The 27,003-nt window shown below is 37.9% G+C and overlaps 1 protein-coding gene and 1 long non-coding RNA gene across 2 annotated transcripts in view; both read left to right on the top strand.

The window, feature by feature from the left end:
* The window catches only part of LOC311606881, a 178,964-nt gene that overhangs the window by 102,132 nt on the left and 49,829 nt on the right, over window positions 1–27,003 (top strand). The window lies entirely within an intron of this gene.
* LOC311606482 (uncharacterized protein) overlaps window positions 24,589–27,003 on the top strand; it is a gene marked incomplete at both ends in the record, with an annotated part of 37,826 nt that continues 35,411 nt past the window's right edge. The window contains one exon of the mRNA XM_084797757.1: window positions 24,589–25,520. Coding sequence (XP_084653883.1) covers window positions 24,589–25,520 — 932 coding nt within the window. The remainder of the gene's footprint in view (window positions 25,521–27,003) is intronic.

Below are 27,003 nucleotides of genomic sequence, written 5' to 3'. Positions count from 1 at the left end.
ACATACAACAAATCCCTGTAAATTAACTTATGATGTGAACTCAGAGTCTGCGCTACATGCATAGAGCCTACATATGTCTCCACTTGATGTGGTCCTACAGCAAGAAAAAACAAAACAAAACAAAACAAAAAAACACATGCTCCCATCCTTAACCCAGAATATATCTCCTATTGATAACCATTTGCCAAGAAAAATTTCTCCAAGGGAGTTGAAATTAGCTACTCCTAATGATATACCACATGCCTAGCCATCGATGTCCAACAGAAAACAAAATCTATTGCATCTTTGGAGGTTCTTCATCTCATTATTTTATGCCATGTCATTTTTCATTTTATTATGTCTTAACTATATGCATATATAATATACTATATGTGTATATACATATATATTCTGAATAATCAGTGTTTATATCTATGATTCAATTATTATTATATTTAACTGAGAGGTGGTAAAGTTATCTTGTTACTGAAGCAAACCTCTTACAATGTGATTATTTTCTGTATTTAACCGACTGTATGAATGGAGGAATCATAGAACTAAAGGATGATCAATTTAGCAAGGTAATCATTAGTTAACTTATAATTTACTAGTTAATCTACCATTCATATGTTTAAAATAGTTATTCACATTTTAGTTGGTTTTTAAGGACCAAGAGGCAATTGAGTTGCCTGGCTTCTTTGTGAAAAATCATCTGCTACCCTGGAAAAGTTACAAATTTTGGAGGAAATATATACTAACAAAAATATATTTCTATTTATACTTATGAATTTTATAACATAAAATTTATATTATAAAATATAAAATTATATATTATATTATATGTAAAATTTATAATATACAATATAATATAATTTATTTATATTTATAAATATAATAATATACAGTTATATATTATATCAAATTCACTCTGATCAGGAACATATCTCTCTGCTGCCTGCTTTTATAGTGCTAGAATGTTCTAGTCACCCTTGTGGGGTAGAATGTTATCAATTATTTATGATGAGCTTACCCTGTGCACTACATATCTAACCAATGGGACAAATGTGGCCCCTGGTACAAAAGTAGCAAATAAATAACTTCTTTCTGCTTATATTTAAAGCTGCCTGATCCATAGGAGGCATATACTATAAAGATGGAAGAAAATAAAAAATTTTGGGACATGGCCTATAAAGAATATACTGTTTTGTGGCCCTAAGTGATAATATTGTCAAAGCTTTGTATATACTTGTGATTTCATCAACAGATATCTGCTGATCTCATACTTGATCAAAGATGTGTATATTGTAATAAGCTCTAGTGAATACAGAGTCAAATAATTGGTCAAAAGTCTCAAAATAAGCAACAGTTAAGTCATACATGGGACATCTACATCAACTTGTTGCTCAAACCACAGGACTAAAAGAATGTCATTAATTAGGCTCAGAAAGAATATAAAAGCCTTAGCATCATTCTTATATAAAAATATAAGAGAGCAAGGAGAATTGTAAAATACTATCATCCGGACATGAGTGGCCTGGCACACACATTATTTCACAGTACTCATGATTAATTTTGAAAGATGTGTATTAGCCCAAGAAAATTAAAATTCCCGCATTTATGGAGACAGGGCTCATTAGGTCCCCAGTTAGCTGAAGAATTATTGGCAGTTTAGTGAGTGTGAGGAAATGTGTGGGTTTTCGTTGTTTTATTTTTGTTTTTTGTTTTGTTTTGCTACAGGTATGGTCTCTCTATGTATTTCTAATTGTCCTTAAAGTAACTATGTTGACCATGATGGACTTGAATTCAGAGAGATAGATTTCCTTCTGACTCTGAAATATTGGAATTAAAGAAATAACTCAAATATTCCATAAGTTAGTCTATGAAGTAGAAAAGGATAGAACTCGTCAGAATTCTTTTTACTTAGCTAGAAGATTATAGAACAATCTAACTGATTAACATAGACAAAACTATTCTCAATAAACTACTTGAAAACTAAATTCAAGAATGCACACACACACAAAAGATTTTCTATCATGACCAAGCCTGTTTCATTCTAGAGATGCAGGGATGGTTCAATTTATATAAACCAATAAAAGTAACCTAACACATATAGAAATAAGAATAGAAATCATAAGAATAGAAATCTTATCTCCTTATATTCAGAAAAGACATTTTAAAAACAACAAAAATCTATTTTTTATTAAAAACTTTGTATTTTTCAGATATGGGAGGATATATCTCAATACAGTAAAATCAGCATACAACCATACCAACCATGTTAGAGAGTAAAATTAGAGAATAAAATCAAAGTATGGTAATACATACCTTTAATACTAGTACTAGAAGGTAGAGGTAGCTATATCTCTGAGTTTCCTGGTCTACAAATTAAATTCCATGACATGTAGGGCTACACAGAAAAACGCTTGTCTTGAAAATGAATAAAAAGAAATTGAGCAAAATCAGAAACAAAACAGCTACCTGTTTTCATCCCTCCTCTTCAACATAGTACTTGAGGTATTAGACAGAAAAATGAGGGGAGATAATAATTATATACCTATATCTATATATATAATTATATATCTATATAGAGAGATATACTTTTTCATATATATATATGTGAACTTTAAAATGTTATCCTTACTTGTAGATTATATTACTTAGTGTTCATCAAAATTCATTCACAGAATTCAAAAATGTATTAAATTTTAATTCAAAAATACTAAAGACTCAGTATACCACAAATTAATCTTTAAAAATAATAGGCACTGCTAGAGTATCACTAGTACTATTTTCAAGTAATACAACAGAGCTATGGAGATAAAATATAAATATGATATTGAGATTTTAAAATGATATGTTATTCAGTAAATAGAATGGGATTCTCACATATAAACCAATACCACTACAGGCATTTGGTTTTTGACAGAAATCCAAAAATCCACATAGGAAAACAGATTCCACTCCAACAAAGACTTTGGTCAAACTAGATAGCAAATGAACTCAAGTAAAATTAGGTCATTTTCTCTCATTCTTTGAATGGGAGTGTTTCTACTGTCTTTATCTGTTTTCTGTTTGCTTATTCTTTGATTTAGAGTAGAAGATCCAATATTGGGCCTTGATATTGCTTGCTAGGCAGGTGTTCTACCACTGCACTAAGTCGCTAACCTCAGTTTTTATTATTTACAGAAGTAGAAGACTTTAAGTTTAGCGATATGGCTGCTCAGGCAAGGGATCACATCCAAAGGCTTTCTAGATCTGTGTAATCCAGCTGGAATGACACACTTCAATCCCTTTGGCTAGAATGCAGACATGCCCTTAGTACACTCATTAATCTAAAATGAAAATGTTTAATTAAGGGGTAGACAAAGTGATGAATCAGAGAGATTTGACGGAGTGAAGCAGAGATAGGATTTGCCCAACTCTCTTGAGGACAGAAAAGAGAGGATACTTAGGAGCAAGGCAGGAAGAGAGAATCCAGTTCAGTTTGCTGCGAGGCAGATGGATACAGTTGAGTTGAGTTCAGTTTAGAGAACTTCAGTTTGGAGAAGTTTGGTTTGTGTAGTTATAATCAGTTTTACTAAGCACACCAATGGAGTCAGAAGCCAAGAGAAGCCTGTTTGAATCAGTTAGCTTGGAAGATCGCACAGAAGATAAAGGCTTCCCGGCCCAGGCCTACGGATAGAGAGAACAGAGAAAGACATGCCCTGAGCTCATCCCAAGTCTTATATCCACACATCTTGGGTATGATTCTCATCTCATCCCTTCACCAGAGGAAATAAAAGATATATTTTCATAGAAAGGCTACCAATTGTGTAGGCTGGTTTTGAGTCTTACCAATTTTCTGGAAATGCTGACCATTTTTGGATGTTTTCCAGTGGAATTTTTGGGATGTCTTATTTGTGAACAAATAAAGATAATTTTACTTAACTTCCTATTTGCATTATTTTACTATCCATTTTTTGACATATGGGTCTAGATAGTTCTTCAAGCATTATATTAAAAAGAAGTAAAAATGGTAAACATACTTGTCTAGTTCCTAATTTAATGAATTTTAAATGGGCTTGCTGTGGTAGTCCAAGTCAGTTTTATTCAGGAATATGGGTCCTGAGAGGTCCCCCATGATATAGAAGATGAATTCATACTAATGAAACACAGATAGTGCTAAAAGGAAATACCCATTAGGTTGAAAGAGAAAAGTGAGGGATGGGAAAAGGAATAATTAGAGAGGGAAAGTGGAAGAGAGGCATTATTTCAAAACACATTATGCACATGTATAAAATTACTTAATAGTAATAATAGGTCAGGGGAATGCATTTACTCATTATGAGACTTGGAAAGGAAATAAAAGCAAGGGTTGAGCCATTCTTCAACTCATCTGCCATTGTAGTGTGAATGTAATGGCTAATTGTGAAATCAGAAGGAAGTACATGAAGTTTAGCTGGATTATGTAAATTGTATACAATCCACACAAAGCAAAGTGGTGCACAAATTTCTCTGAAAGTTAATTACTGTGCTGTATTAATGTCATTGCCAACCAAGTCTCTGTTGTAACTGAGACAAATATTCAAACTAAATGAGTTGTTTACCCAACAAAAACAAAATACAATATTAGTTACAAAAAAATTAAAATAATTATTGATGCACCTATTAATAAAGGATAACTTAAATCTCAATATAACCATGGGCTTCAAGGTGTTCATATGCAAAGGAACAGCTTTTTGTGCATTTGTTTGATCAAATAAAGAGTGAGAAAGCTTAAAAACAAATCATGTTATTTAACACATGATGTACAATTCCTGCCATTATTTAATGCTACTATATATGTGTACTTACCATATATTAGACATTATTACTAATCTAGAAATTATTAACACAAAGCAAAGATGTGCCTAAATTATTTTGACTTTTTTTTTTTTATAAAGGACTAAGAATCTGGATTTTTCTTTCCTGTAGGAAACTAGGAAACCAATTCTCCAAAAATATTTAATACAACATATTGTAAGAAACAAACACATAACAGAACAGCAACAAAACTCTCTACAATAGCAGCTGTGACATAAGGACTTCAAAATGATTCAGGAGGTTGAACATAAGAAGTAGTGGTGTCTTAGATAGAAAAAAATGGATTTAGAGAGTCTATGGAAATAGTGACAATGAATTTCTTGGAGAACAGATTTTTGTTAATATTTATAAAAATTATACTGAAAATATGATTGCTGTTTAACCAACTCACATTTGTTAATGATATTGCTTTTGAGATTGGGTCTTATCATGAAGTCCATTATGGCTTCGATCCACTGTCCCAGGTGCTGGCATGTGTTATTATTCACATGTCTCTAAGGGCCTACTTACTGTTGTTCTGGAGCCCAGGTCCTGCTTCTTCCCTTTGGGACATCCAGACACGGATACATACAGATCCTGGACTATAAGGAATGGAGCTTAGCCAGGAGGTTGCGTTAGTGAGATCTTGATATTGCAGTGAGTGCCCTGGGTGCTGGCGGGGAAACTTTCCCCAGTACTGCTCTTCCAGTGATACAGTTCTTCTTTACAGGGGATGGGGTGGGGGGCCGGGGGGGAGTAGTGCTATATACACCCCAGGGAAGTGGGTAGGGGTTTTAATTGTAAGTGTACACCATTGGCTGAGGCTGAAGTGATGGGAATGCTTCATTTGCATGGAGAGGGATTCTAGGTGCTACCTGGAAAAGTTCTTATGAGGAAACCTGATACGCTGACATCATAGAACAGGACTACCTCAAGGATAATGAAAGCGGGGATCACAAGACTACCATACACTGGGACATGCACACCTACAACAGGGTGGGAGCGATCCTTAACCAGGCCAGTCTCAATATGAGGTTTTCAGAGGTTTTTGGACAAATTTCTGCAGACATAAGGTTATTGTGTAGTTTAAATTCTGAACTCCTGTCTAAATGCTGCATAATAAACTCTGCTCCCCAATTAGCCCCTTGTTATGTCAAGAAAGCAGCTTACAGCCAATCAATGAGCAGGGAAGAGAACAGGGCTAGACTTCCTGCCAGTCATGGGAGGAAGCAGATGATTCAGCCAGAGGTAGAGGTCCAAGGAAGATCAGGAGGAAGGACCTGTTGCCAAGGAAAGCTGCAAAGTGCATGAGTAGCTGGGATATTTGCTGTCAGTAACATAGGATAGCATAGAGGGTTAAGAACAGATGTAAAACTAAACTATCTTGTTTTTAACCCCATCAGAGACTTGAGAAGGAATAAAATTAATTATCTGAGTAGACAGGGAGTGCAGGTTTGCAGCTTCCAAAATAAGAAAATGACAGAGACAGTCTGCTGCCTGCACAGTCACCCAAAACTCTCTGTAACATTGGAGCGTCATCTTCGGCCTTCTGGCCCAATATATCGGACTTATTTGTTAGGTTTTAACATTAAACTTAGTTGTTTAGGGGTTAAAATGTTTTTAGGTCTAGATAGATGTTTTAAGATGATAAGGATGAGTTATGATATTGATTTACTTTCAGAATTTTAGACACACCAAGAAAGCAACAATGTTTTCTTCAAGGTTGTCATATATAAATAGCCAAAACACTATGAATATAACATTTATATAATTCCTGATTGTTTTGTGCGGTAGGTAGTTTAGTGTGTGTGTGTGTGTGTGTGTGTGTGTGTGTGTGTGTGTGTGTGTGTGTGTAATAATATAAATATAGAGGTAAAAAAGAAAACCAATAAAAAATAAAAATAAATAAGCAACCACCCCTCCCCAAAAGAGCAGACTTAAACTGCTCAGATTATGTTGTGAAGCACTGTATTTTATAAGGGTCTCAATTATTTGTGTGATACCTAGGTTAAGAAATAAGCTAAGATTAACAAACACAGTTTTACAAAAATAACATCAATAAATGGCATCCAAAGAAAGGCAGAATTTACAGTAATCTAGCAAGAATTTATGTAGTAAATAAAACTACAGGGCAGTTTCTTTGTTCTGTTCAAACAGATAGGAACCACAGTTTCTAAGGCAGGAGCTCACAGTGTCCTGATTAGACAGACCTCTCCTGAGCAGCAAGGTCTCCAACCATCTGCAGAATAAAACAACTAATACATACATACCCCAGAGAGGCAAAGTGAAATTTAAAAAAAAAAAAAAAAAAGCTCTTTAAAAGATGGGAGCTTCTCAAAGTCAGACTTTCTTAGGCAAGGCAGGAAACTAAATCCTTTTGAGAAGGGGCTCTTGCTGGCCTGACCCCAGCAGGTCAGAACAGCAAACATCTGTGGACCCAGTAACTCCCCAGGGTGGGGGAGGGGTCAGGATCCTTTGAGGGAAGCAGAAAAAAAAAAAAAGCTTCTTCCTGGATGAGGATCCAAAGACAAACAGAAAAGCTTCAAGCCTATGAACTACTAAGATCTAAAAGGAAAGCTGCATCTAAGGAAAGCAAAGTCTTTAGGAAGAGATTTTGAGATTAAAGATTATTTTCTATGTTGAAAATGGTGGAAGACATAGTAACACATTTCTTCTGTATTCCATGTGAGCTTCTTTATCTTAGCATATGAATAACTTTTTCAGTGATGATTTTGGTTTTGTATATTCTCTTTAAGAGAAATCAGAATAAGTCAGACTAGAAGAAGGAAGAGAGAAATTAAGAAAACCAAACAAAAATCTTCCCAGTAGAGAAGGTAAAGTTGATAGCAGATGGAACTCAACCTTCTCTGACTACAAGATGCTTGTCAGTTGTTTCTGGAAAGAGTCTGCCTATATATTTTAACAACAACTAAATCCAAAAAATGATGAATTTCTTACTACCTGAATAGTCACCCAAAACTCTCTCAACAACGTTGGAGCATCATCTTCAAATTAGAAAAGATATTTTCTTCAAGGTTGTCAAATACAAATAGCCAGAACACTAAGAATGTAACATTTATATAATTCCTGATTGTGTCATGGTTCTTCTTGCTATAGGTAGTTCATTGTATATGTGTGTAATAATATAAATATATCTGTAAAAAATAAAAAAATTAAATAAATAAATACTTAAAAAATGATGAACAGGACTTCACTTGTGAAGCCAAAATTGGTACCACTGACCCAAATCTTAGATTTTGTTGTTGTTGTTTCTCCGCTTGATTTTTGTCTGAAGGCTTTGAGTTACAATGAAATGGAATTGAGCCACAGATCTCTGAGCTCTGGATCAGCCTGATTTACACAGTAAAGTCTAGGTGGGAATGTCATGCCCAGGTCTTTAGAACCCCAATGACAACCAAAGAGTAACCTTCCAATGCAAACGCATGAGGGTTTTTATTCATCTGTCACAGGTGAGGAGACTAAGGAATGAGAGCCCCAGTCTTTGTGTGTGCAGGGTTTTATTGCTGTTACAGCAGGCCGGGGAAACTCCACAAGGGAGAGTTAATCATTGTTAATTATTGGCTAGGGTTTAGGTAAGACTTATTTAATGGAGGTCTTGTCTCTTTCTGATTGGCCTCTAAATGTTGCCTTAGCCACAACCAGTCACGATGTCATCAAAAGTATACATGGTCTCTGGACTTTCAGCGATCTGGCCTTCTGTCCCTTCCTGACATTCTCTGATAGGCTGTTGCTAAAGGTAGTTAAAAGAGAATAGCTGATTAAGCCATCCTGTGGTTTTCTTTGAAACTGAAATTCCTTTTCTTGGGAAAAACAGGAATTCAGGCTTTTGCTGTGTTAGTAAAAACTTGTGTTAGTGAAAAACTGAAGCCTTTCATGGAGTTAGCTAGCTTTGTCAGACTCTTCAGGAACATCCTGCTGATAAGCCTTAAAAGACAGTCTATGATTCAAAATGACAAATTTTTCCATAAAGTTGCTATGAAAGTTAATTTTTCTTAATAATGGATGATATGTCCTTACTGATCTAAAATATGGGTACACATCAATCTTAGGTTTATGTAAGGAGAAATGATGTCACACTGCTCTAAAAGGGACAACCAGTCTCTTTAGAATGTGGGGCTCCCATGGGAGAACTGCTGCCTAAGGGCAGTTTGGCCTGAAAGATATGTTCTGTTGGTCAATGTAAGGACACAAGGTCAGGCAGGGAGACAAAGATTTTGAATACTGACTTAGTTGTGGTGCTGCACTGCTCTGGCAGCCAAGTTATCCCTTTAAACATGAGACATTTTCATGGGGGGACAAGTGGCAGTCACGCCTGATGCAGAGAGTCACAGAGGACTATTCAGGTGGAAAAGTAACATGCCAGCCAAGGTATGTCTCAAAAAGTCAAAGGCTACAATTCATATGTTTAGATGGATTGTAAACTGTAAGGTGGAACTGTCCAGTACATCCCATATGGGGAAAAGGGGTGGGACAAAAATAGCCACAACAAATCCCAGGTACAAGATGCCTAGGGTATACTTAAATTATAAAATTAAAAATGAGTTTATTCAAGGTTTATTTAAAACATATGCCTTTTCTCCTGCTCATGGCAAAGGGCTTGTCACTTTAAATGTGAGGTAGTGGCTTGGCCTAATACAACAGGTGCCTGAAAGCCCAAAAGAGGATATTTAGACATATACAAACTTCTTGGATTTCAACATGAAAATAGTAATATACATCCCCTTTGAGAGAGGTCAAAATAAAACAAACCGAGGTAAAAAGGAGACTGGTATATTCTTATCAGTCTATACTTATATGACTTCCAACTGCAGAAGAAACAAGTAACATAAATTTTATTCCTCTACATGGGACAGTTCTAGGACTGGCTGAAATATGAAAATGTCTCCAGCCAGCACTTTAGCTGTGCATGGCCAATAAATCTTTGGCTAAAAAATCATCATGCCTTTCTTTTAAATAGTATAGTTAAAATTTTGTTTTACAAAGTATCATCTTTAACTGAACTGTGCTCAGTGCAAGGACATAAGTATAGTAATACAAAAATGTATACTATCTTTGCATGTTTATATATTTTGCAGAGCAAGATGACCAGACATCAAAAAAGACAAGACAAGTAGCGCACATGATCCTATCTCACAGATGGTCTCAATGACAATGTTTCTTTAAAAATCTTCATCTGGGCCAACTTCAAATTGTCTATATAGATCGGCCAGCATCACAGACTGTTCCAGTCATGATTTCAGTTAAACTCTGAGCTTTCTCAGCATTCAAAGACTGGACAACAAAAGTTTCAACTAGCTTTCTTAAGACTGAATAATATCCTAATTTCATTTGGCTTCAAAAAAACTAAATATGCTCCATTGCCATGGGGGTGGTAGTGGAAGAGTTTTAGTTATTCAATGGGTAATAGATGTTAGTTATTGTTTTAAAGGGGTTGATTATGGGAATAATAAGTAAAAGGGTAGATTATTAAATCTACTTTTACTCTTTGTATTGTATTTTGCTACAATGTTCTAAAATATTGTACCTATGTAATTCTTAAAACTGCAATGTTAAGTTCTAGGCATTTTGACAGCTACTACTACAAACTATTTAGAATAAATAAGAAATGTATATTAGTCAGACAATCAAACCCATAGTCATATTAGATACTAGTTTAATTAATTATAAATATATATTTCCTAGATTGACTGATGGAAAATAGCTAAAAACAAACAATTCAGGTAAGATAGATCGTTAGATGGTCTTAAAACACCTAAGAGACCTACAGAATATGGCAATTAAAGATTTAATGCTTTTTGGAGAATAATACAGTCTGCTCCTGGCAGCATCTCATTCTACTTTAAAGAGCATCAAAAGCTTCTTCATATGTGGCTAGTAAGCCACCAGGTGAGAAAAATGTCCTTGTGTCAATTACAGAAAGAATACTGCCCAAAGAATACAAACTGTATGCAGGAAAGTTGACTGCAGAACTTTACAAGGATAAGGTAGGCAAGTCTTTTATAATTCCTGCCTCACAGAAAAGTCTAAAATATTCTGGGCCAGAAGGCTGAAGATTATGCTCTCATGCTATAGAAAAAACTTGAAGGACTGTCCAAGCAGCTAAATATCTCTGTCATTTCTGTACTTTTGGAATCTGCTTGCCTGAACTTCCTACATATTAGGTATTATTTATTCCTTTTTAAGTCTCCGGTAGGGTTGAAAACTAGATACTTATAATCTCACAGTTAAACTTAATTTGCTTAGGATGATATAAATGGATAGATAGATAGTAAAATGTAAATCTTACCTAATAATTTTCATAATTGTTACATTACACATGGTTTGTGATTGTAAGAAAATGGGTCTTTTATTAGACTAAAAGGGGGAAATATAAGCATAAGGTTATGGTGTAGTTTAATTTTGATTTCCTGTGTAAATGTTGTATAAATTCTAATACCCACCTGTCCCCGTGTTATGGAAATAATGCAGTTTACAGTGAACTGATGAGCAGGGGAGAGAATAGGGGTGGACCTCCTGCCTGCCAGGGATGGAGGAGTTAGGGAGGATGCAGAGGAGCTAGCCGTGTGTCTAAGGAAGATCAGGAGCAAGGATCTGTTGCCAAGGAAAGCTACAAAGTGCAAGTATAGCCGGGATGTTTGCTGGTAATAAGACAAAATAACATAGATGGAAAAGAACATATGTAAACTGCTCAGATTGTGTTGTGAAGCTTAATTTTAAGCAATTTTTAAAATCTCAATTATTTGTGTGATAGCTGGGTCAAAAATAAGCTAAGAGAAACACACACAGTTTTATAAAAATAACTGCAACACATTTAGGCTTCACTATTGCTCCAGGTTGGTTCCCCCAGTGTCATGGTTCACATGGCCCACATCTCCTCCTTTCTGTTTTATAAAGGAGTAGTATAGTGGCATTGTAATCATCAGCCCCTATGTTGGGAAGCATGTGGTACTGAACAAGAACCCAATTGGAAGTGATTTTTATAATGCTACATATCTGCTACTTTAGAAACTGGATGAGGCAGGATACTAGGAGAAGCAGGGCTCCGATGACCAGTATGGAGCCAAGGATGGGAAGGAATCAAGCACTAGAGGATTTGAATACCATGGGGTAGTGGTGATGGGAGCATAGCATGCCCAAAGGCCTCACTGGAGATCTTTGAGCATTTGCATGTCTTGTTCCACCAGCCCAGATTTGTTGACATAGAGCTACCTTCCTCCCACAACACAATGCAAGCCTCTCTATGTTCAGCAGTTGGTAAAGTCAGGGCTCTCTAGTTTTGGAGCACAACCCCTCCTAGGGGGTCTTTGAAGAGACTCAAGGAGACTGTCTATAGCGGAATGCACTGCCTGGTCAAGATTTTCTTGGAAGTTGCTGCTCAGATGGTGTGCTTGGGTGAGGGCTGTTCCAGTTGCTGCCTTTGCACCCAGCAATACAGTGAGACCCAGGCCAATGAGGAGAGGGATGAAGGTCTCTGTTCTCTTTTGGCCTCCTCATAGATGTAAAGCAAGATATTTACGCTCACAGAGATAAACTCGAGGAACAATCATTATGGGGGTGCAGAATTTGAGAATCAGGGTTAATACAGGAACCAGTAGTGTCATTGCCCCAAAGAAAAGCATGGGGCATATATTGCTTTCCTGACAGTGATGTTATGGGAACAGCTGCCAATAGCATCCAGGAGGGGGAAGTACAGAAGAAATGTTGAGAGGAGTTGGGGTGAGTGGTTAGGGAAAGGAGGCCAGCTATATGTTGAATGTATTGTAGCTAGGAAAGTGTGGCTTGGAACTCCTTCCTTGTTCACTTCTCCTCTTGAGGAATGTTAACATGAGTAAAGTTGATTTGGAGGTAGGGACACGTTGACATGGAACCTGTAGATCAGCTATGGGGTATGTAGAAAAGCCATGAGGGTAGAGTTTACCCACGAATCTCATTTGCCGTCATTCAACCCTGGAATCACTGAGGGAAATCTGAAACTTAACTTTAAGGTTGGCAAGCATAATGACATCATGACCATTGGATCTAATTTGGCATCCCCAATGTCTGCAACTTCCATATACAGAGACCTCCTAGAATCAGTCACCTGTGTTTGGGAAGGAAAGCAAAAGAAAGTGCTAGGAATAAGGGAGATGGAATCAGAGTGTTGAGGAATCTCAATCCTGGTCTGGCATCATTCAAGTTGGCAGTCCTGGGTGCCTATGATTTTGTTGTGTCTTTGGTAGTGCTCCCTATCAAAGAATCACCAGTGGTAGGTGTTGGGGTGTTAGGAAAAAACAAGGTGCTAGCAGAAAAATAAACAAACAAACAAAAAATACAGCCATAAGAATAGAGGCCAGCAAAGCCTGTGGAGGGCACAGTGGCCACCAGGTCATGAACATCATTTCTATTGGTGGTGGTGCCTCTTCTGCCTTTATGGTCTTCTTGCTTTGAAACATATAACATACAAATTTATATGGAATATAAGCTTACTTAAATCAGCAGTCCTTTCTTAAATCTAGTGTTTTTAGTAGCTGTGTTACCTGTTCTGTTGAAATTAAAATTTTTTTTCAGATTAATAAAGCATCATTTTCCTACATGCTTAGAGTGGCTAAGAAAGGAAATTCCATGCTAACCTATGTCACCTGTGTAAAATAAACTGGCTCAAATAAATTGTCTTACTTCTGTTACATCAACTGAAGACTTAATAATAAAAAAAGTACAAAACATATAGCCCAACTGTGGTTTTGTAATGTTAAAAAAAATTACCCTTTTAAAGAGTAAAGACATAGAGCATAGTCATAGTTTTAAAAGGCAAAACAACCAGAATACAATCGAGTTCTGGATCTAAGTGATCCATCTCCGTCTCCTGTAATTTCTTTTACATTTGAACCAATTGGATGCTAGCCTCAGATGATAATTTTATTGGACTACTTAAGCCTGAATTACTTTGTAAGGTTTAAGAGAAATTACTGAACTTTTGTGTGGTTATTTCGGTGTAGGCTCAGATTTTTCAAAACCTACTCTCTTTAGGGTTCTTAAACAATTAACCTCCCTTCTAACTGACCAGATGTAGGGAAGAAAGAAGGCTGGTAGGGAAAGGGGATGGTGGGCCTGTTTAAAAGCAGTTCCTTGGAATGATTCCACTCTTCACTGTCAGAATATCAGCAGTCCAGTCCAATAGCAAACACCAAAAAGTAACATGAACCAGTATTGTCAGCATGATCCAAAAGAAAGGGCAAGGACCCACTGAACACCACAAGTCAGAAGAAGTGGCCGGAATCAGCAGGAATACCTACAAAACTTCTCTGGCACGTTTTTCTCTATGCAGTGAAGACCAGCAAAGGCCAGTGAAGACAACCGAAGGCCAATGAAGCTTTGCACAGTGTAGAAATGCAAAAGTGTCATCTCACTGCTTGTGGGGTTCTATTTGTATTCTTTCTAAATATCATGTACTCTTTAACTTGTCTGTTTTCAGCAAAACACCATGTGCCATCTCAAAAGATAGCTTCCAGAAAACCATCATACGACACAACTGAAATTTTAAAGGAACCAGAAACTTTCACCTCATTCTGCTATTAGGTAGAACAAAAACAAATAAATAAAAACAACAACAAACAAAACAAAACAGAAAAAGCACAACCATTTTAACAAAATTTAAACAAAGAAAATTAAGTTTAGGGCCAGCTACATGTTAGGGTTCAGGAATAGCCATACACTGACCACTGGAACACCAGACTCAGACTGATGGAAGTTTATTTGAAAATTGAAAAAGAACTGACCAGTCTGTAAATCAGACTGTGACCCTGGTCTGCTTCTATGGCAGGCTTTTAAAAACTGTAAGAAGGTAACCAGGAAGCCAGGAGACCAGGTGGGAAGCAAGAGGGAGGGAAATATTGCATCATTTTGGTTAGCTAAACACAAGAAGAATTGATTTTGTTCTGAGCCAATGTAGCCAGGTGGCTAGACAAAGATTTTTAAGCTGGTTGGCTGGGATTCAGGACTAGGGAGCTCTTGGGGGCTTTACAGCTCTCTGGGAGTAAGAAGCGAGAATGATGTTGCAGCATTAACTCTAGTAGAACACCATTTATCTTTAACCCAAGCAGAACATGCAATTATCACCTATTGTCTTATTCTAAGCAGCAAACATCGAACCTTCCTCCCTTCAGGCATATAGGGCCTGAGAACGTGAACTTAATTTAGCCTTATTATCAAATGGAGACTTAGAGTCAAAATGGCTTTTTATATGCTAAGAGCTGGTGCTAACACGGGGAGGAGCCAAGGTAATGCTAGGAACTGAAGTAAGTCTCAGAGGAGAGGTTTTAGAGTTTAAGCAGGTTAAGCAGCTTACAACATTATACTAGCTATAGTGGCAAAACTTCACTCATCAGTTTTGGAAGTCATGTTTTGCTGCTCTGTGTTGACTGGCCTTTTGCTGAAAAACTGACAAGCAGCAGATATTAGCAGTCGTATTAGGGGATTTGTACTGGTGGGCATGATGAATTGTTTCTTCTCCAGTGCTACCCACTCCTGGTCAGGAAAATAGCCTACATTGTCTTTAGCTCCTCGATTCAGCTGTTGCCTTTTCCTTTTGTTTTATTTGTCAGAGTGCCCAAGTCATGGCAGTGTGACCTAAAGAGACCTAGGAACCTACGCTTGCTAGGGAGACCCCGTCTTCTCTCCACAAACATGTGCCTTTTGACAGTGTGCCAGCACAGCCTAGCACATGGCAGCCACTTTAGCAGAAGAAGTGTAATTCTCTATTTTTTTTTTTAACTCTGGAAAATAGACTGAGAAAGGGAGAGGAGCCTGTGGGACTGAAGGTGGGGTCCTGTAAGGCAGAGGGCAGGCCAACCATCTCAGGCTCAAACCAAAGCAGGTGTACCTGGTTGTGTTTCCTTGTTGGCTGAACAATTCACTGTGCTCCTGTGGGAAAAACAAACCACCATCACCACCACCACCACCACCACCACCAACAACAACAACAACAAAAAGCCCCAATATAAACCTGTTTAAAGTGGCAACATGCCTTTGGAGGGATCCATTCCTGGCAGGGTGGATATTAATTGGAAGAACCTGGAATTCCAGACTCCTGGAGGAGTCTGAAGTAGAAGTGGCAGAGTTAACCTGGGAATTAATTGGCCCACCCCTCCCCCTACTTTGAGCAGCAGGGAGGAAGTCAGTGGGTTAACCCAGTGTTTCCTCCATTTTCTTGGTGGGGACCTTGAGTGCAGGTCTGCAAGTCAGGAAAAAGAAGCAGGTCACGCCCTCTCCTCTCTAATGTGTCAGAGGTAGATGGAGTGGGAAAAACCAGGAGTTGCCTCAGCAATCCTACTGCTCCTGTAATGGAGTCCTGCTGGGTGCAGGACAAGCAGACAAGAGGAACAGGGGCAGGAAGCACAATATAAAAGATTTCTCCACAATAAGTGATGCTGCTCTTTCAGTTGGGCTGCCAGCACCAGGCTAGGAAGCAGCGAGGAACTCAGGTCTGCAAAACCCAAAGCGAGGTGGCAATGAGTGCCTGGCCTGACTTTGGCAAGTAGGTGGCATCTTTGCGAACAGTTGGTAATGGAGGGTTGGAGCTCCAAAACTGAGAGGCGTTGGCAAGAGCCCTGTGTGGTTCAGGCAGACAGAATGGCTGCTTCAAAAATAGATGGCCACTTGCCCCTGCAGATAGGCAGTCACTGTAGTGGGAAGAGCTGCAGGAAAACAGTGGCCTGTGGTCCATGCTGACATGCCAGCACATGGCAGAAGCCTGCAGTGGCCGGCAGCATGTGGCTGCCTGACAGGCAGTCAAGCCCAGGGATCCGACAATGGGTGAAGAGAAATCTTTCTTTCCCTAGGATAATTTACAAGTCTCAGATGACCACAGATGAAATAGACAATTCTGGCATGTTTATTTAATGTGAAATATTGGCAATGGGAGGGGCTTTGAGGATGAATATGTGCCATTGGCTGGCACTAGGATCCTGGCAGTGCTGTATTTGCATGAGGAAGGATAACAGGAGACAAGCTATGTCACGTGCTCCTGAGGTAGGCAGGGAGAAAGCTTTGTTCCATGCCTTCCATTCTCAGGATTACATTAAAATCTCAAGTTTGAGATTTCCAGGCTTTGAACTTGCTCCAGTCTCACTAATCCCATGCCGGTTCCCCTGGAGGCAAGGTCCACAAGCCCTCACACATGCCAGTGCATAGGATGTAAAAATCAAATCAGCTCTCTTTCTTTTTTTTTCTTTTACTGCTGATAAAAGAATACATTTTTGTTTTGAAACCTATTTGTGTATTTGAAGAATCACAAAGAGCTTCTTCCAGGCTTAATATATCTATTTAAGAATATACTATCAAAGCTCAAAAATAAGGTAAAAGACATGACTTGTATGTATTGAGTTAGTGTGATGTGTTTTGTTTTGTTCTTTTGGGTCTTTGAGACTGGGATTATTAGTTTAGCAGTTTTGGCTGTCCTGAAAATTGACCTAGCTCTGGAGAACAGGCAGGCCTCAAAAATCACAAAAATGTGCTTTCCTCTGCCTCCCAAGTGCTGGGATTAAAGGTGTGCACCACTACCCTCAGGACTATTTTGATGTTTTTTATGCACAAGTCAGACATTAAGACAATTTTAAAGATTTTAAGAAATATTTTATATTTAATATATTACCTACTAAAGAACACATAATATAAAAGATAAGCATTACTTACATTTATAATATTTCTATTAGGATTACATTATATTACACAATGCCTTATTTACTAGTAGGTTTCTGCATTTACTAAGAGGTTTCTCCAAATTGAATAATATTCTTTCCTAGCTTAGAATGTCACCAATATTCATTGCTTAAAAATCTCTAATAGTGTTTGTTTGTTTGTTTGTTTCTGAGGCAAGGTCTCATTTTACATGCTAAGTTTCCTAGAATACACAGTCATCCCCCTGACTCATGCTTCTTCTTACCCATAGCTGAGGCTACAGGGTTAAGACACTACCCTTTGCTAGATTTCAGTATAGTTTACATTAGATGTTACTTTGTAAAAAAAAAAAATATATATATATATATACATATATATGTATATATATTCATTTATATGTGTGTGATTAAGAGTTTCTACTCTCTCTATATATATAGGTATGAGCACACACATACATGTATAAAGTGAAACACACTTCCAATTTCCTCTCAAAATTTTCTTCTTAAGGTGATTTAAGATACAGACTTGAAGTCAGGAGGTGGCACATGCCTTTAATTCCAGCACACAGGGAGGCAGGAGGATCTCTGTGATTTGAGGCCATACTGGTCTACAAATTGAATCTAGAAAAGCTGGTGTTACAGAGAGAAACCATGTCTTGAAAAAAACTGTGGAAATGGCCACAAAATTCTGCATAAGCAGACACATGCTAGATACATTAAAGCAACTAAATAAGTGGCTGTGCTTTTACTTTATGTAATTTTTGTCATGTAATGTACTTTGTCAAGTGAAGGGCCCAGAGCATCTCCATGCTACCCCCTTCCTGCCCACCACCTTTTACCCTAGACTTTCCTCAGTTACAGAAAAACATAACAAAAGTAAATGCCATATCTGCATCAGCTCATAAAGTGGAGATAAAACAGCTGCTTTGGTGAACTAGCCTTGGTCTCACACTCCGCCCTGCTACGGAAAGCAACCACGGCCTGAACAGGCCTTACTCAAGGACAGACCCGTCAATTTAAAGAGCCGCTAAACTCTTTCCTAACCATATCTTGATACCTGCTCATTATTATTATTATTATTATTATTATTATTATTATTATTATTATTATTATTATTATTATTATTATTAGCTTTAAAAGAAGCCTGCTGTCACCTCCAGGGTTGCTGTTTCAGCTCCCTAGTCAGACTGTGCCAGAAGTGCTTTCCTGGAGTGAATAAAGTTGCTTACTGGTTACTTTTCACATCAGTGGTCCTGTACTCATTTTTTGCGTGACCACAGACCCGATATTTTGTGACCTCCCCCGGGATTGTGCAATCTGTGGAGAAGAGACATCGCTCTCCCACCCCCACACACACCCAAGGCTCTGACAACTTTGTTTTTTGGTCCTGACAGATCAGTATGTTTTTCTGGTTTTGTTTTCTAGGTTTTGGACAAACAGGGACTTGATGGAAACACTATTGTTCTCAGAGCCAGAAGGGCCAAAGGGACCCCTGGACCCTTCCTCTGGACAAGGACTGAGGAGTCCTTTGAACTTAGACTCATTCTTAAGGTTCAAGATGTTGTCTTCAGCCATCCTGGTCACCTGGACTATATCCCCTGTATTGTGGCCTGGCATTACCTTCTGGTTGACTCCTTTTCCTCGTTAAAGACTCTTATTCTCCCTCCAGTAAACAGGACTACAGTTCTTTCTGTTTAACCAAAGGAACCAAGAAGGAAATCTAGCTGATAAACCACACCAGTGGTGTTATCTCCACCATCAGATCCTGAAATAGAGCATCTTCCCTATCTCTACCAGCCCCAGTCTTGCAAGCAGCTGAGATCTGCCGCCCCTTCTGACTCAGCAGAACCCTCCACTCTTTCCCCTCCCCCAACCCTTCCACTCTGTCACAGAGACATTCTTATTTCCCCTTCTCTTCTTGCTGTTGTCCTTATCGGCCTAGACTGCTTCGTACGCAATCGTGGAAGCCCCAGCCTGTGTCTTCTATTCCCCTTCCTTTCCTTCCTTTCTGTGCCATGGTCCTCCTGACTTGGATGGTAACCCCCCTCTTGCTTAATTTCCCTTCACTACCACCGACCTATATATTTGGAAGCTCCAAACTCCCTCCTTCACTGAGAAGCCCCCAAGCTCTCATTGATCTTCTTGCCACTATTCTGTTTACCCATTGGTCTACTTGATATAATTGTCAACAGCTCCTTCAGATTCTTTTCACTGCTGAGGAGAATGGCAGGATCCAGAGGGAATGATGGAAACTGGTCCTGGGATGAGATGGTCTCCACGTCATCAATGAAGCCTTCTCGACCTTCCAAATGGTGGATGGAGCTACAACACCACTGAAGGGGAGAAGAAGCTAAAGACCTATTAACGAGTTCTTATTGGGGGATATCTTCAGGCAGCCACTAGATGGCCCACAAATTGGTTTTAGGTAAGTTTGGTAGTGCAGGAAAGGACTGAGTTATCAGGTACATTTCTTGATGGATGCTCACTGCACCTACACTCCATTGGACTCCAAAGCACCTAGAAATCAGATGGCAGTCAACATGGCTTTTGTCAACCAGGCAGCCCCAGACATTAAAAAGAAACTCCAAAGGCCCAATGTATTTAAAGGTTAAAAAAAAAAAAAATTCCTATCTGAATTAGTGGCCATAGCCACAAAGGTTTACAATAACAATGAAGCACTTGAGGATAAACAAACCTGAGGTTTGCCAAAGTGCTGCTAGCCACAGAGGGAGATAAAGGGTCTTCAGAATTCAGAAACTTCCAACTAACATGACTGGCCAATGAATGAGAAAATAATGAATGCCCAAATTGCCACCTTTTCATAAATGACTAATGTGCATAATGTAAAGAAATGAGCCATAACAAAGGGAATGCCTTCAAAGTAAGAAAAAACAAGGGAAACCTAAAAAAGATCAAAACGTCTTTGAATTAGGAGGCCTGGATGACTGGCAGAGACTGTGTTCAAAGACCCTCCTTGAGCCTTGGATACCCTACAAGTGAAGGGGCAATCAGTTAATTTCTAGGTGGATATTGGGACCCACATGGTACTCGGTACTCAAATACTTGTTAGAGTTCTTATGAAAAAAGGAAACCTGGATTCTGAGGGCTACCTGAATGGCTTTGTATCCTTGGACCACCAAATGGAGTGTAGACTTAGAGACCAAGAAGATGTCTCACTTCTTCATGGTAATCCCCAAAAGGTAGGCCCCCTTTTGGGAAGGGACTTATTAAACAAAATGAAAGCTCAAATCCACTTCACTGGGAAGGATATGATGGTCACCCCATGAGCCAAAGTCTGTGTCCTGAACCTGGATTTAGAAGATGAGTATAGGCTCTTTCCTCTAAAACCAGCCCTGGGGGACTCTACCCTGTTCACAAAATTAAAAGAGACTATTCTAAGCATATGGTCAGAAACTAACCCACCTGGACTGGCCACCCAACAGCCTCCAGTTTTGGTTTCCTTTGAGGCCATGGCTCTTCCCATTTGGGTCAAGAAATATTCAATGACCCCAGAGGCACAAAAGGATATTGCAAGGCACATGAACCTATTGAGAGAACATGGAATGCTGTCCCATGTTGTTAACGTTGGAATACTCCTTTTCTGCCTGTTAAAAAGCCAGAAACTAATGACTATTTTCTGATACAGGACCCCAGGGAATTTAACCAATGGGCTAAAGACATATGCCTAACTCTTCCTAACCCTTATCCTCACAAGTCTATATATCCTGGACCTCATAGATACCTTCTTTAGTTTCTTTAAACTAATAAGTCCTTTAGAATTTCTGTTAATTTGCTTATTTTCTGTTTGTAGTTTTGTATCCTGATAAGATTTTTTCCCAGAAATTATATGTTCTTCTTTTGACCATACTTTTATTCATTATAAAACGCAGGAATTGGAATGACTTAAGGGAGCCATTAAGTGCTTGAGCATTTCTTAAATCCCCAGAGAAGCACAGAGAAACTTAGTAATGAGCCCATTACAATCTTTGGATCAGAAGTTTACTCCAGAGATGATTTGTTTTTAATTAAGGCAAATATATAATAACAAAATGTATTATCTCAATATGTCTTCTGACATGAGGTTAATATTCTCACTCATATTTTCATTGCAAGGGCTGTCTGCCTTTTATTCTTCTATATGTAATGATAAATGTCAGCTTTATCTTTGCTACCTGTTATTCCTGTCATTTGCTGATTTTGTGCATCATTTTAAATGTAAGAAATATTCGTATTGTGTTTTATTTATAGATCAATATAGATTGAATTATAGAGCAGGCAACCAAACAATTGGAGGTTGTAGAGTTCCTAAATGAGGTGAAGTGTGTATTTTTCTTTTATTAATAAGCTAAATCCCTTATTTGATAATTACATGTGTAGTTTTTATGATTAACTTTTGGCTTAGTGATTAAGAAAATTTGTTCAAATTTTAATCTGATAAAATTGTCAACAAATAGAGAGAAAATAAGTTTAAAAATTCCCATTTATCCTTTTGTATAGATTTCTGTCTTTTTCTCTACCTAAATATTACTTTTGTCCTACAGCTTCCACTGCTAAGTCAAAAAAATCTTCTTTATAAATGATTTCAATCTAAATTATTTACCTTTAAAACTGTCACTCAAATATCACTACAGACTAGATGTGATTCATTTCTTTTTTTTTTTAAACTGCTCTACAAATAGATTCATTTTATGAGTTTTATATGGTCTACCAGTTACAATGATGAAGCCAGAGGGAGCAAGAAGCAGTTAAGCCCAGTGTGTCCCTTCATTCTGGGAAGGATTAATGAGAGCTTCGTGGCTGATTTCCATGATATTGTTACAAAATATGTTATGTTTACCTTGCTTAAGGAACAAGTACCATGTGCACTTTGTGCTGTTATGAGGATGTTTTTAAATCAGCAAGATAAAATCAATATCAAATCAATTAAAATGTCAAAATATTTGACTTAATATTAAGACAGCTTAAGGAAGTCACCCTGTATATCACTGTGGACAAGCATGTGGAAGATTATTTAGAATGAGTCAGAACGGCAAGGTCATTTCATCCTCAAATTCTATGTGATACTTAAAGAATCTGAATCAGTCCAGCTAAGAGAGTGCAGACAGTTCCTTATAACACACAGCTAATGCGTATTTTGTTTCTTTGGATTTTTAATACAAATGTAAGGGAAAGTTAAAGGTTTCAGAGGAAGCATTGTGTGTGCAGACGGATATGCATTTGTTCTGTGGTCAAATCTTTTTCTTCTCTGAAAACTGGATTGGCCAGTGTAGCAAAGACAGTTTGTGAAAAATGATGGGGATATATCAGCTTGTGCTACTTTAAGGGCTAAAACTGGAGCTAATTGACACATGATAGCAAGTATAAGTTAATTATTTCTATTGAATACAAATAGGAGTTTTGAGTAGTTTCACAAACTTTACATTTCACACCAAATGGCTTTTAACAGCATGCCCTGAAATTAGAAATCTCAAACTGTCTAAAAATTATTACAGAAGTGTTTGATCCCAACTACTGGAATTTTGTAACTGTTAAACATACACACATGTCTCTTCTTGGTAACCTGCTGTCCTTCCTCTGAGTGCCACCAGGTCTCCCCCTCCAGGGGACATGGTCAAAGTTGAGGCACCAGAGTATGTGAGAAAGTAATATCCCACTCTCCACTCTACTGTGGAGAGCGTTCTGTCCATTGGCTAAATCTGGGTAGGGGTTTAAGGTTTACCGCCTGTATTGTCCTTGGCTGGTGCCTTAGTTTGATCGGGACCCCTGGGCCCAAATCTGCCTATTATAATGTTCTACTTATAGGCTTCTAGGATCCTCTGGATCCTTCTACTTTGCCATTCTCCCATGCTTCTCTCATCTAGAGTCCCACTAGAATGTCCTCCCCTCTGTCTCAGTTTCCTGTAAGTGAAGGCTTTCGTGGGACATGCCCCTTGGGCTAATATGCAGATATAAGTGAGTATATACCATTTGAGTCTTTCTGCTTCTGGGTTAACTCACTCATTATGATCATTTCTAGCTCAATCCATTTATCCACAAATTTCGGGAATTCCTTGTTTTTAATAGCTGAATAGTATTCCATAGTGTATATGTACCACAGTTTCTTTATCCATTCTTCTATTGAGGGACACCAAGAAGAGACTTGATACCCTATGAACATATACAGGGGGAGGTAATCCCCCTCAGGAACAGTCATAGGGGAGGGGAATAAGGGGAAAATGGGAGGGAGGGAAGAATGGGAGGATACAAGGGATGGGATAACCATTGAGATGTAACAAGAATAAATTAATAAAGGAGAAAACAAAACAAAACAAAACAAAAAACCATACACACATGCGTGCATGCCATACCCATATACACATTCAAACACTCAAGGACAGCATTTAGGTGGCTCAGAAGTACAAGCCTTAAATACAATGCACAAAACACTTGGTTCAATCACCAAAAAACCAAATAATGAACTCACACTTATATCCATAGGTAGAATAGGAACTGACTTTGATATCCTAAACAGTATGTAGTCAAAGTACAGTATTACATACATGTCTGCATACATATGCATGCATATATGCCATGTGCATGTGTATGTGTGTGTGTGTGTGTGTGTATGTGTGTATGTGTGTACAAGGTATTGGGCACGTAATTCATATGCTAATCCACTAATGTGCATCATGATGTAATACTTCTTGAGGGCAATCATATTTTATGAATTGTGTGTCTTCATATGTTTCACACAGGGTGCTTTAACTTGACCAAAATGTATAAAGGAGTGCTTCAGTGAGAGACATAGAAAAGTTTCCACCATTGATTCTTATGATTTTATAAACTGGAATTTTCTTTTGTTTATGAGAATGAAATTCAGTTTAGATTTGTGTAACATAAATATTATACTTAAGTAATAATATTTAGCTAACATTTTAGCATATTTTACTCATTGAACTTAATATAAAAATAAAAGAAAAAGTGATTTTCAAAAAATATAGACTTTAATTTGTATGTTTATAAGCAGGAGAATCATGATGGGGAAATTTATAATTTTCTAGTAACTGATATCCTACTATTGCTGTAAATTTATCTGATTTTCCTCTTATTAACAGATACCAGCACATATAATTACATGGCAAATGTCAACGTCACATTTGTTACTGAGTTCATCCTCTTGGGACTGACAGATCGTGATGACCTCAAAGTGTCTCTCTTCATATTGTTCCTTTTGATTTATGTCATTTCCTTGGTGGGGAATCTGGGAATGTTCGTTCTGATCCACATAACTCCCAAACTCCACACACCTATGTACCACTTCCTGCGCTCTCTGTCATTTGTTGATGCCTGTTACTCATCAGTGTTTGCACCCACATTGCTGCTGAACTTCTTTGTTGAAAGAGAGACCATCTCATTCTCAGCATGCATCCTGCAGTATTTTTTGTTCGCAGCACTGCTGACCACAGAGGGCTTTCTCCTGGCTGCAATGGCTTTTGACCGCTATGTGGCCATCGTAAACCCTCTAACATACACAGTGGCTATGACAAAATTGCTCTGTGTTCTGCTAGTGTTGGGTTCATGCTTAGGAGGTACTGTCACTTCACTGACACACACAATTGGCTTAATGAAGCTGTCCTTCTGTGGGCCTAACGTCATCAGTCACTTCTTCTGTGACCTTCCTCCGTTGTTGAAGCTGTCCTGTTCTGACACCTCCATGAATGAACTGCTGCTTTTGATCTTCTCTGGAGTCATAGCCATGACTACACTTTTGACTGTGGTGCTTTCTTACATCTTCATTGTTGCTGCTATCCTGAGGATCCGCTCCGCAGCAGGCAGACGCAAAGCCTTCTCCACCTGCGCCTCCCACCTGACAGCTGTTACTTTATTTTATGGCTCTATCAGTTTCAGTTATATTCAGCCAAGCTCTCAGTACTCCTTAGAACAAGAGAAGGTGGTGTCTGTGTTTTACACCCTGGTGATTCCCATGCTGAATCCACTGATTTATAGTTTAAGGAACAAGGAAGTAAAGGATGCTGTGAAAAGGGTTATAGAAACAAAACATTCCCTGCATTAAATTAAGACCATATGTTTCTGAGAAAAGGACATGAGACACCGATTCATATAATAATGCTTTTGATAATCAAATAAAATTTCAACCTACTGGGACCGTGCTGTTTGTTTAGTTTGAGTACTGGGATTTATAGTGATTTTTAAGAATAATCAAAGAGCAAATCATAATTACCAACACAGTAGGATATTTTCCACCTAAATTCTAGACCAAGACCTAAGGAAATTATTGAAACAATTTATAACATTTTTATTACCTTATGTGAGAGGTGGTCTAAGGAGGACAGACAAATGAAAATAAAACTGAGGAATCAAGTCTCTTCTTGGTAACCTGCTGTCCTTCCTCTGATTGCCACCAGGTCTCCCCCTCCAGGGGACATGGTCAAAGGTGAGGCACCAGAGTATGTGAGAAAGTCATATCCCACTCTCCACTCTACTGTGGAGAGTGTTCTGTCCATTGTCTAGATCTGGGTAGGGGTTTAAGGAACAGTCATAGGGGAGGGGAATAAGGGGAAAATGGGAGGGAGGGAAGAATGGGAGGATACAAGGGATGGGATAACCATTGAGATGTAACAAGAATAAATTAATAAAGGAGAAAAAAAAGAAAGGAAAAAATAAACATGGAATGAAGAAAAAAATAAAAATAAAAAAATAAAACTGAGGAATGTTAACCGGCTATGTGGCACACATAGGATAGAATATTCACCTAATAAAAACTGTGAGCTATTCGGTCAGTGAGCCAAAGCTTAGCCTAAGCACTTATTTATAAGTAATAATTCTCAGAGTTATTTTGGTAATTGAGGCATGTGTGGAAAACTCATGGTTACATATGCATGTAGAGAGACTTACACATTCTTAGACACCAATAAGGTCACATACAATTCACAAAATGAAAGCACCTCTTAGATTGGTCCTTCTTTTTATCATAAATGTGTAAACTATTTTCCAAAACAAAAATATCTGTAACCTGCATATTCATCAAATGGACAAGCATATGTTTTCTTCCTGCGGTGAAGCCATCTGATAGAATAGATTTACTTTAGACCCATTTTCAGACATTTCTGCACTGAATCAGAAAAAAATTCTACAAAGCTTTGTTATATTGCTCCAGGTTAGATGCCTTTAGTCAAGCACTTTTGCACAGCTATATGATTTTGATATCTCTAACACACAAATCATGGTTTTAGAATCTAATGAGTTTATGGGCTTGGATGTAGATGTGGTGAAAACAATTGTGTATCCACAGAGGCCAGAAAACGCCATTGGCTACCTCAGAACGGGAATTACCTTACAAAACCTATGAGTAAATACTTACTACATATTTTTGTAGAAATAGTGAGGAAAACATAAAAATATATCAGAAATAATGATATATCTTGCAACACATGCTAAAATTGGTCTGTAAAATAAGTTACTGTTTCCGATTTTATGACAACACACAAAAACAAAATTCCAACTTTCAATACTCATAAATATGAAACAG

The sequence above is a fragment of the Acomys minous genome (assembly GCF_964271855.1).
Source record: "Acomys minous genome assembly, chromosome: 10".
NCBI classification, from domain to species: Eukaryota; Metazoa; Chordata; class Mammalia; order Rodentia; family Muridae; genus Acomys; species Acomys minous.
The sequence above is the reverse complement of the archived record's forward strand: the minus strand, read 5'-3'. Positions and strand labels throughout refer to the sequence as shown.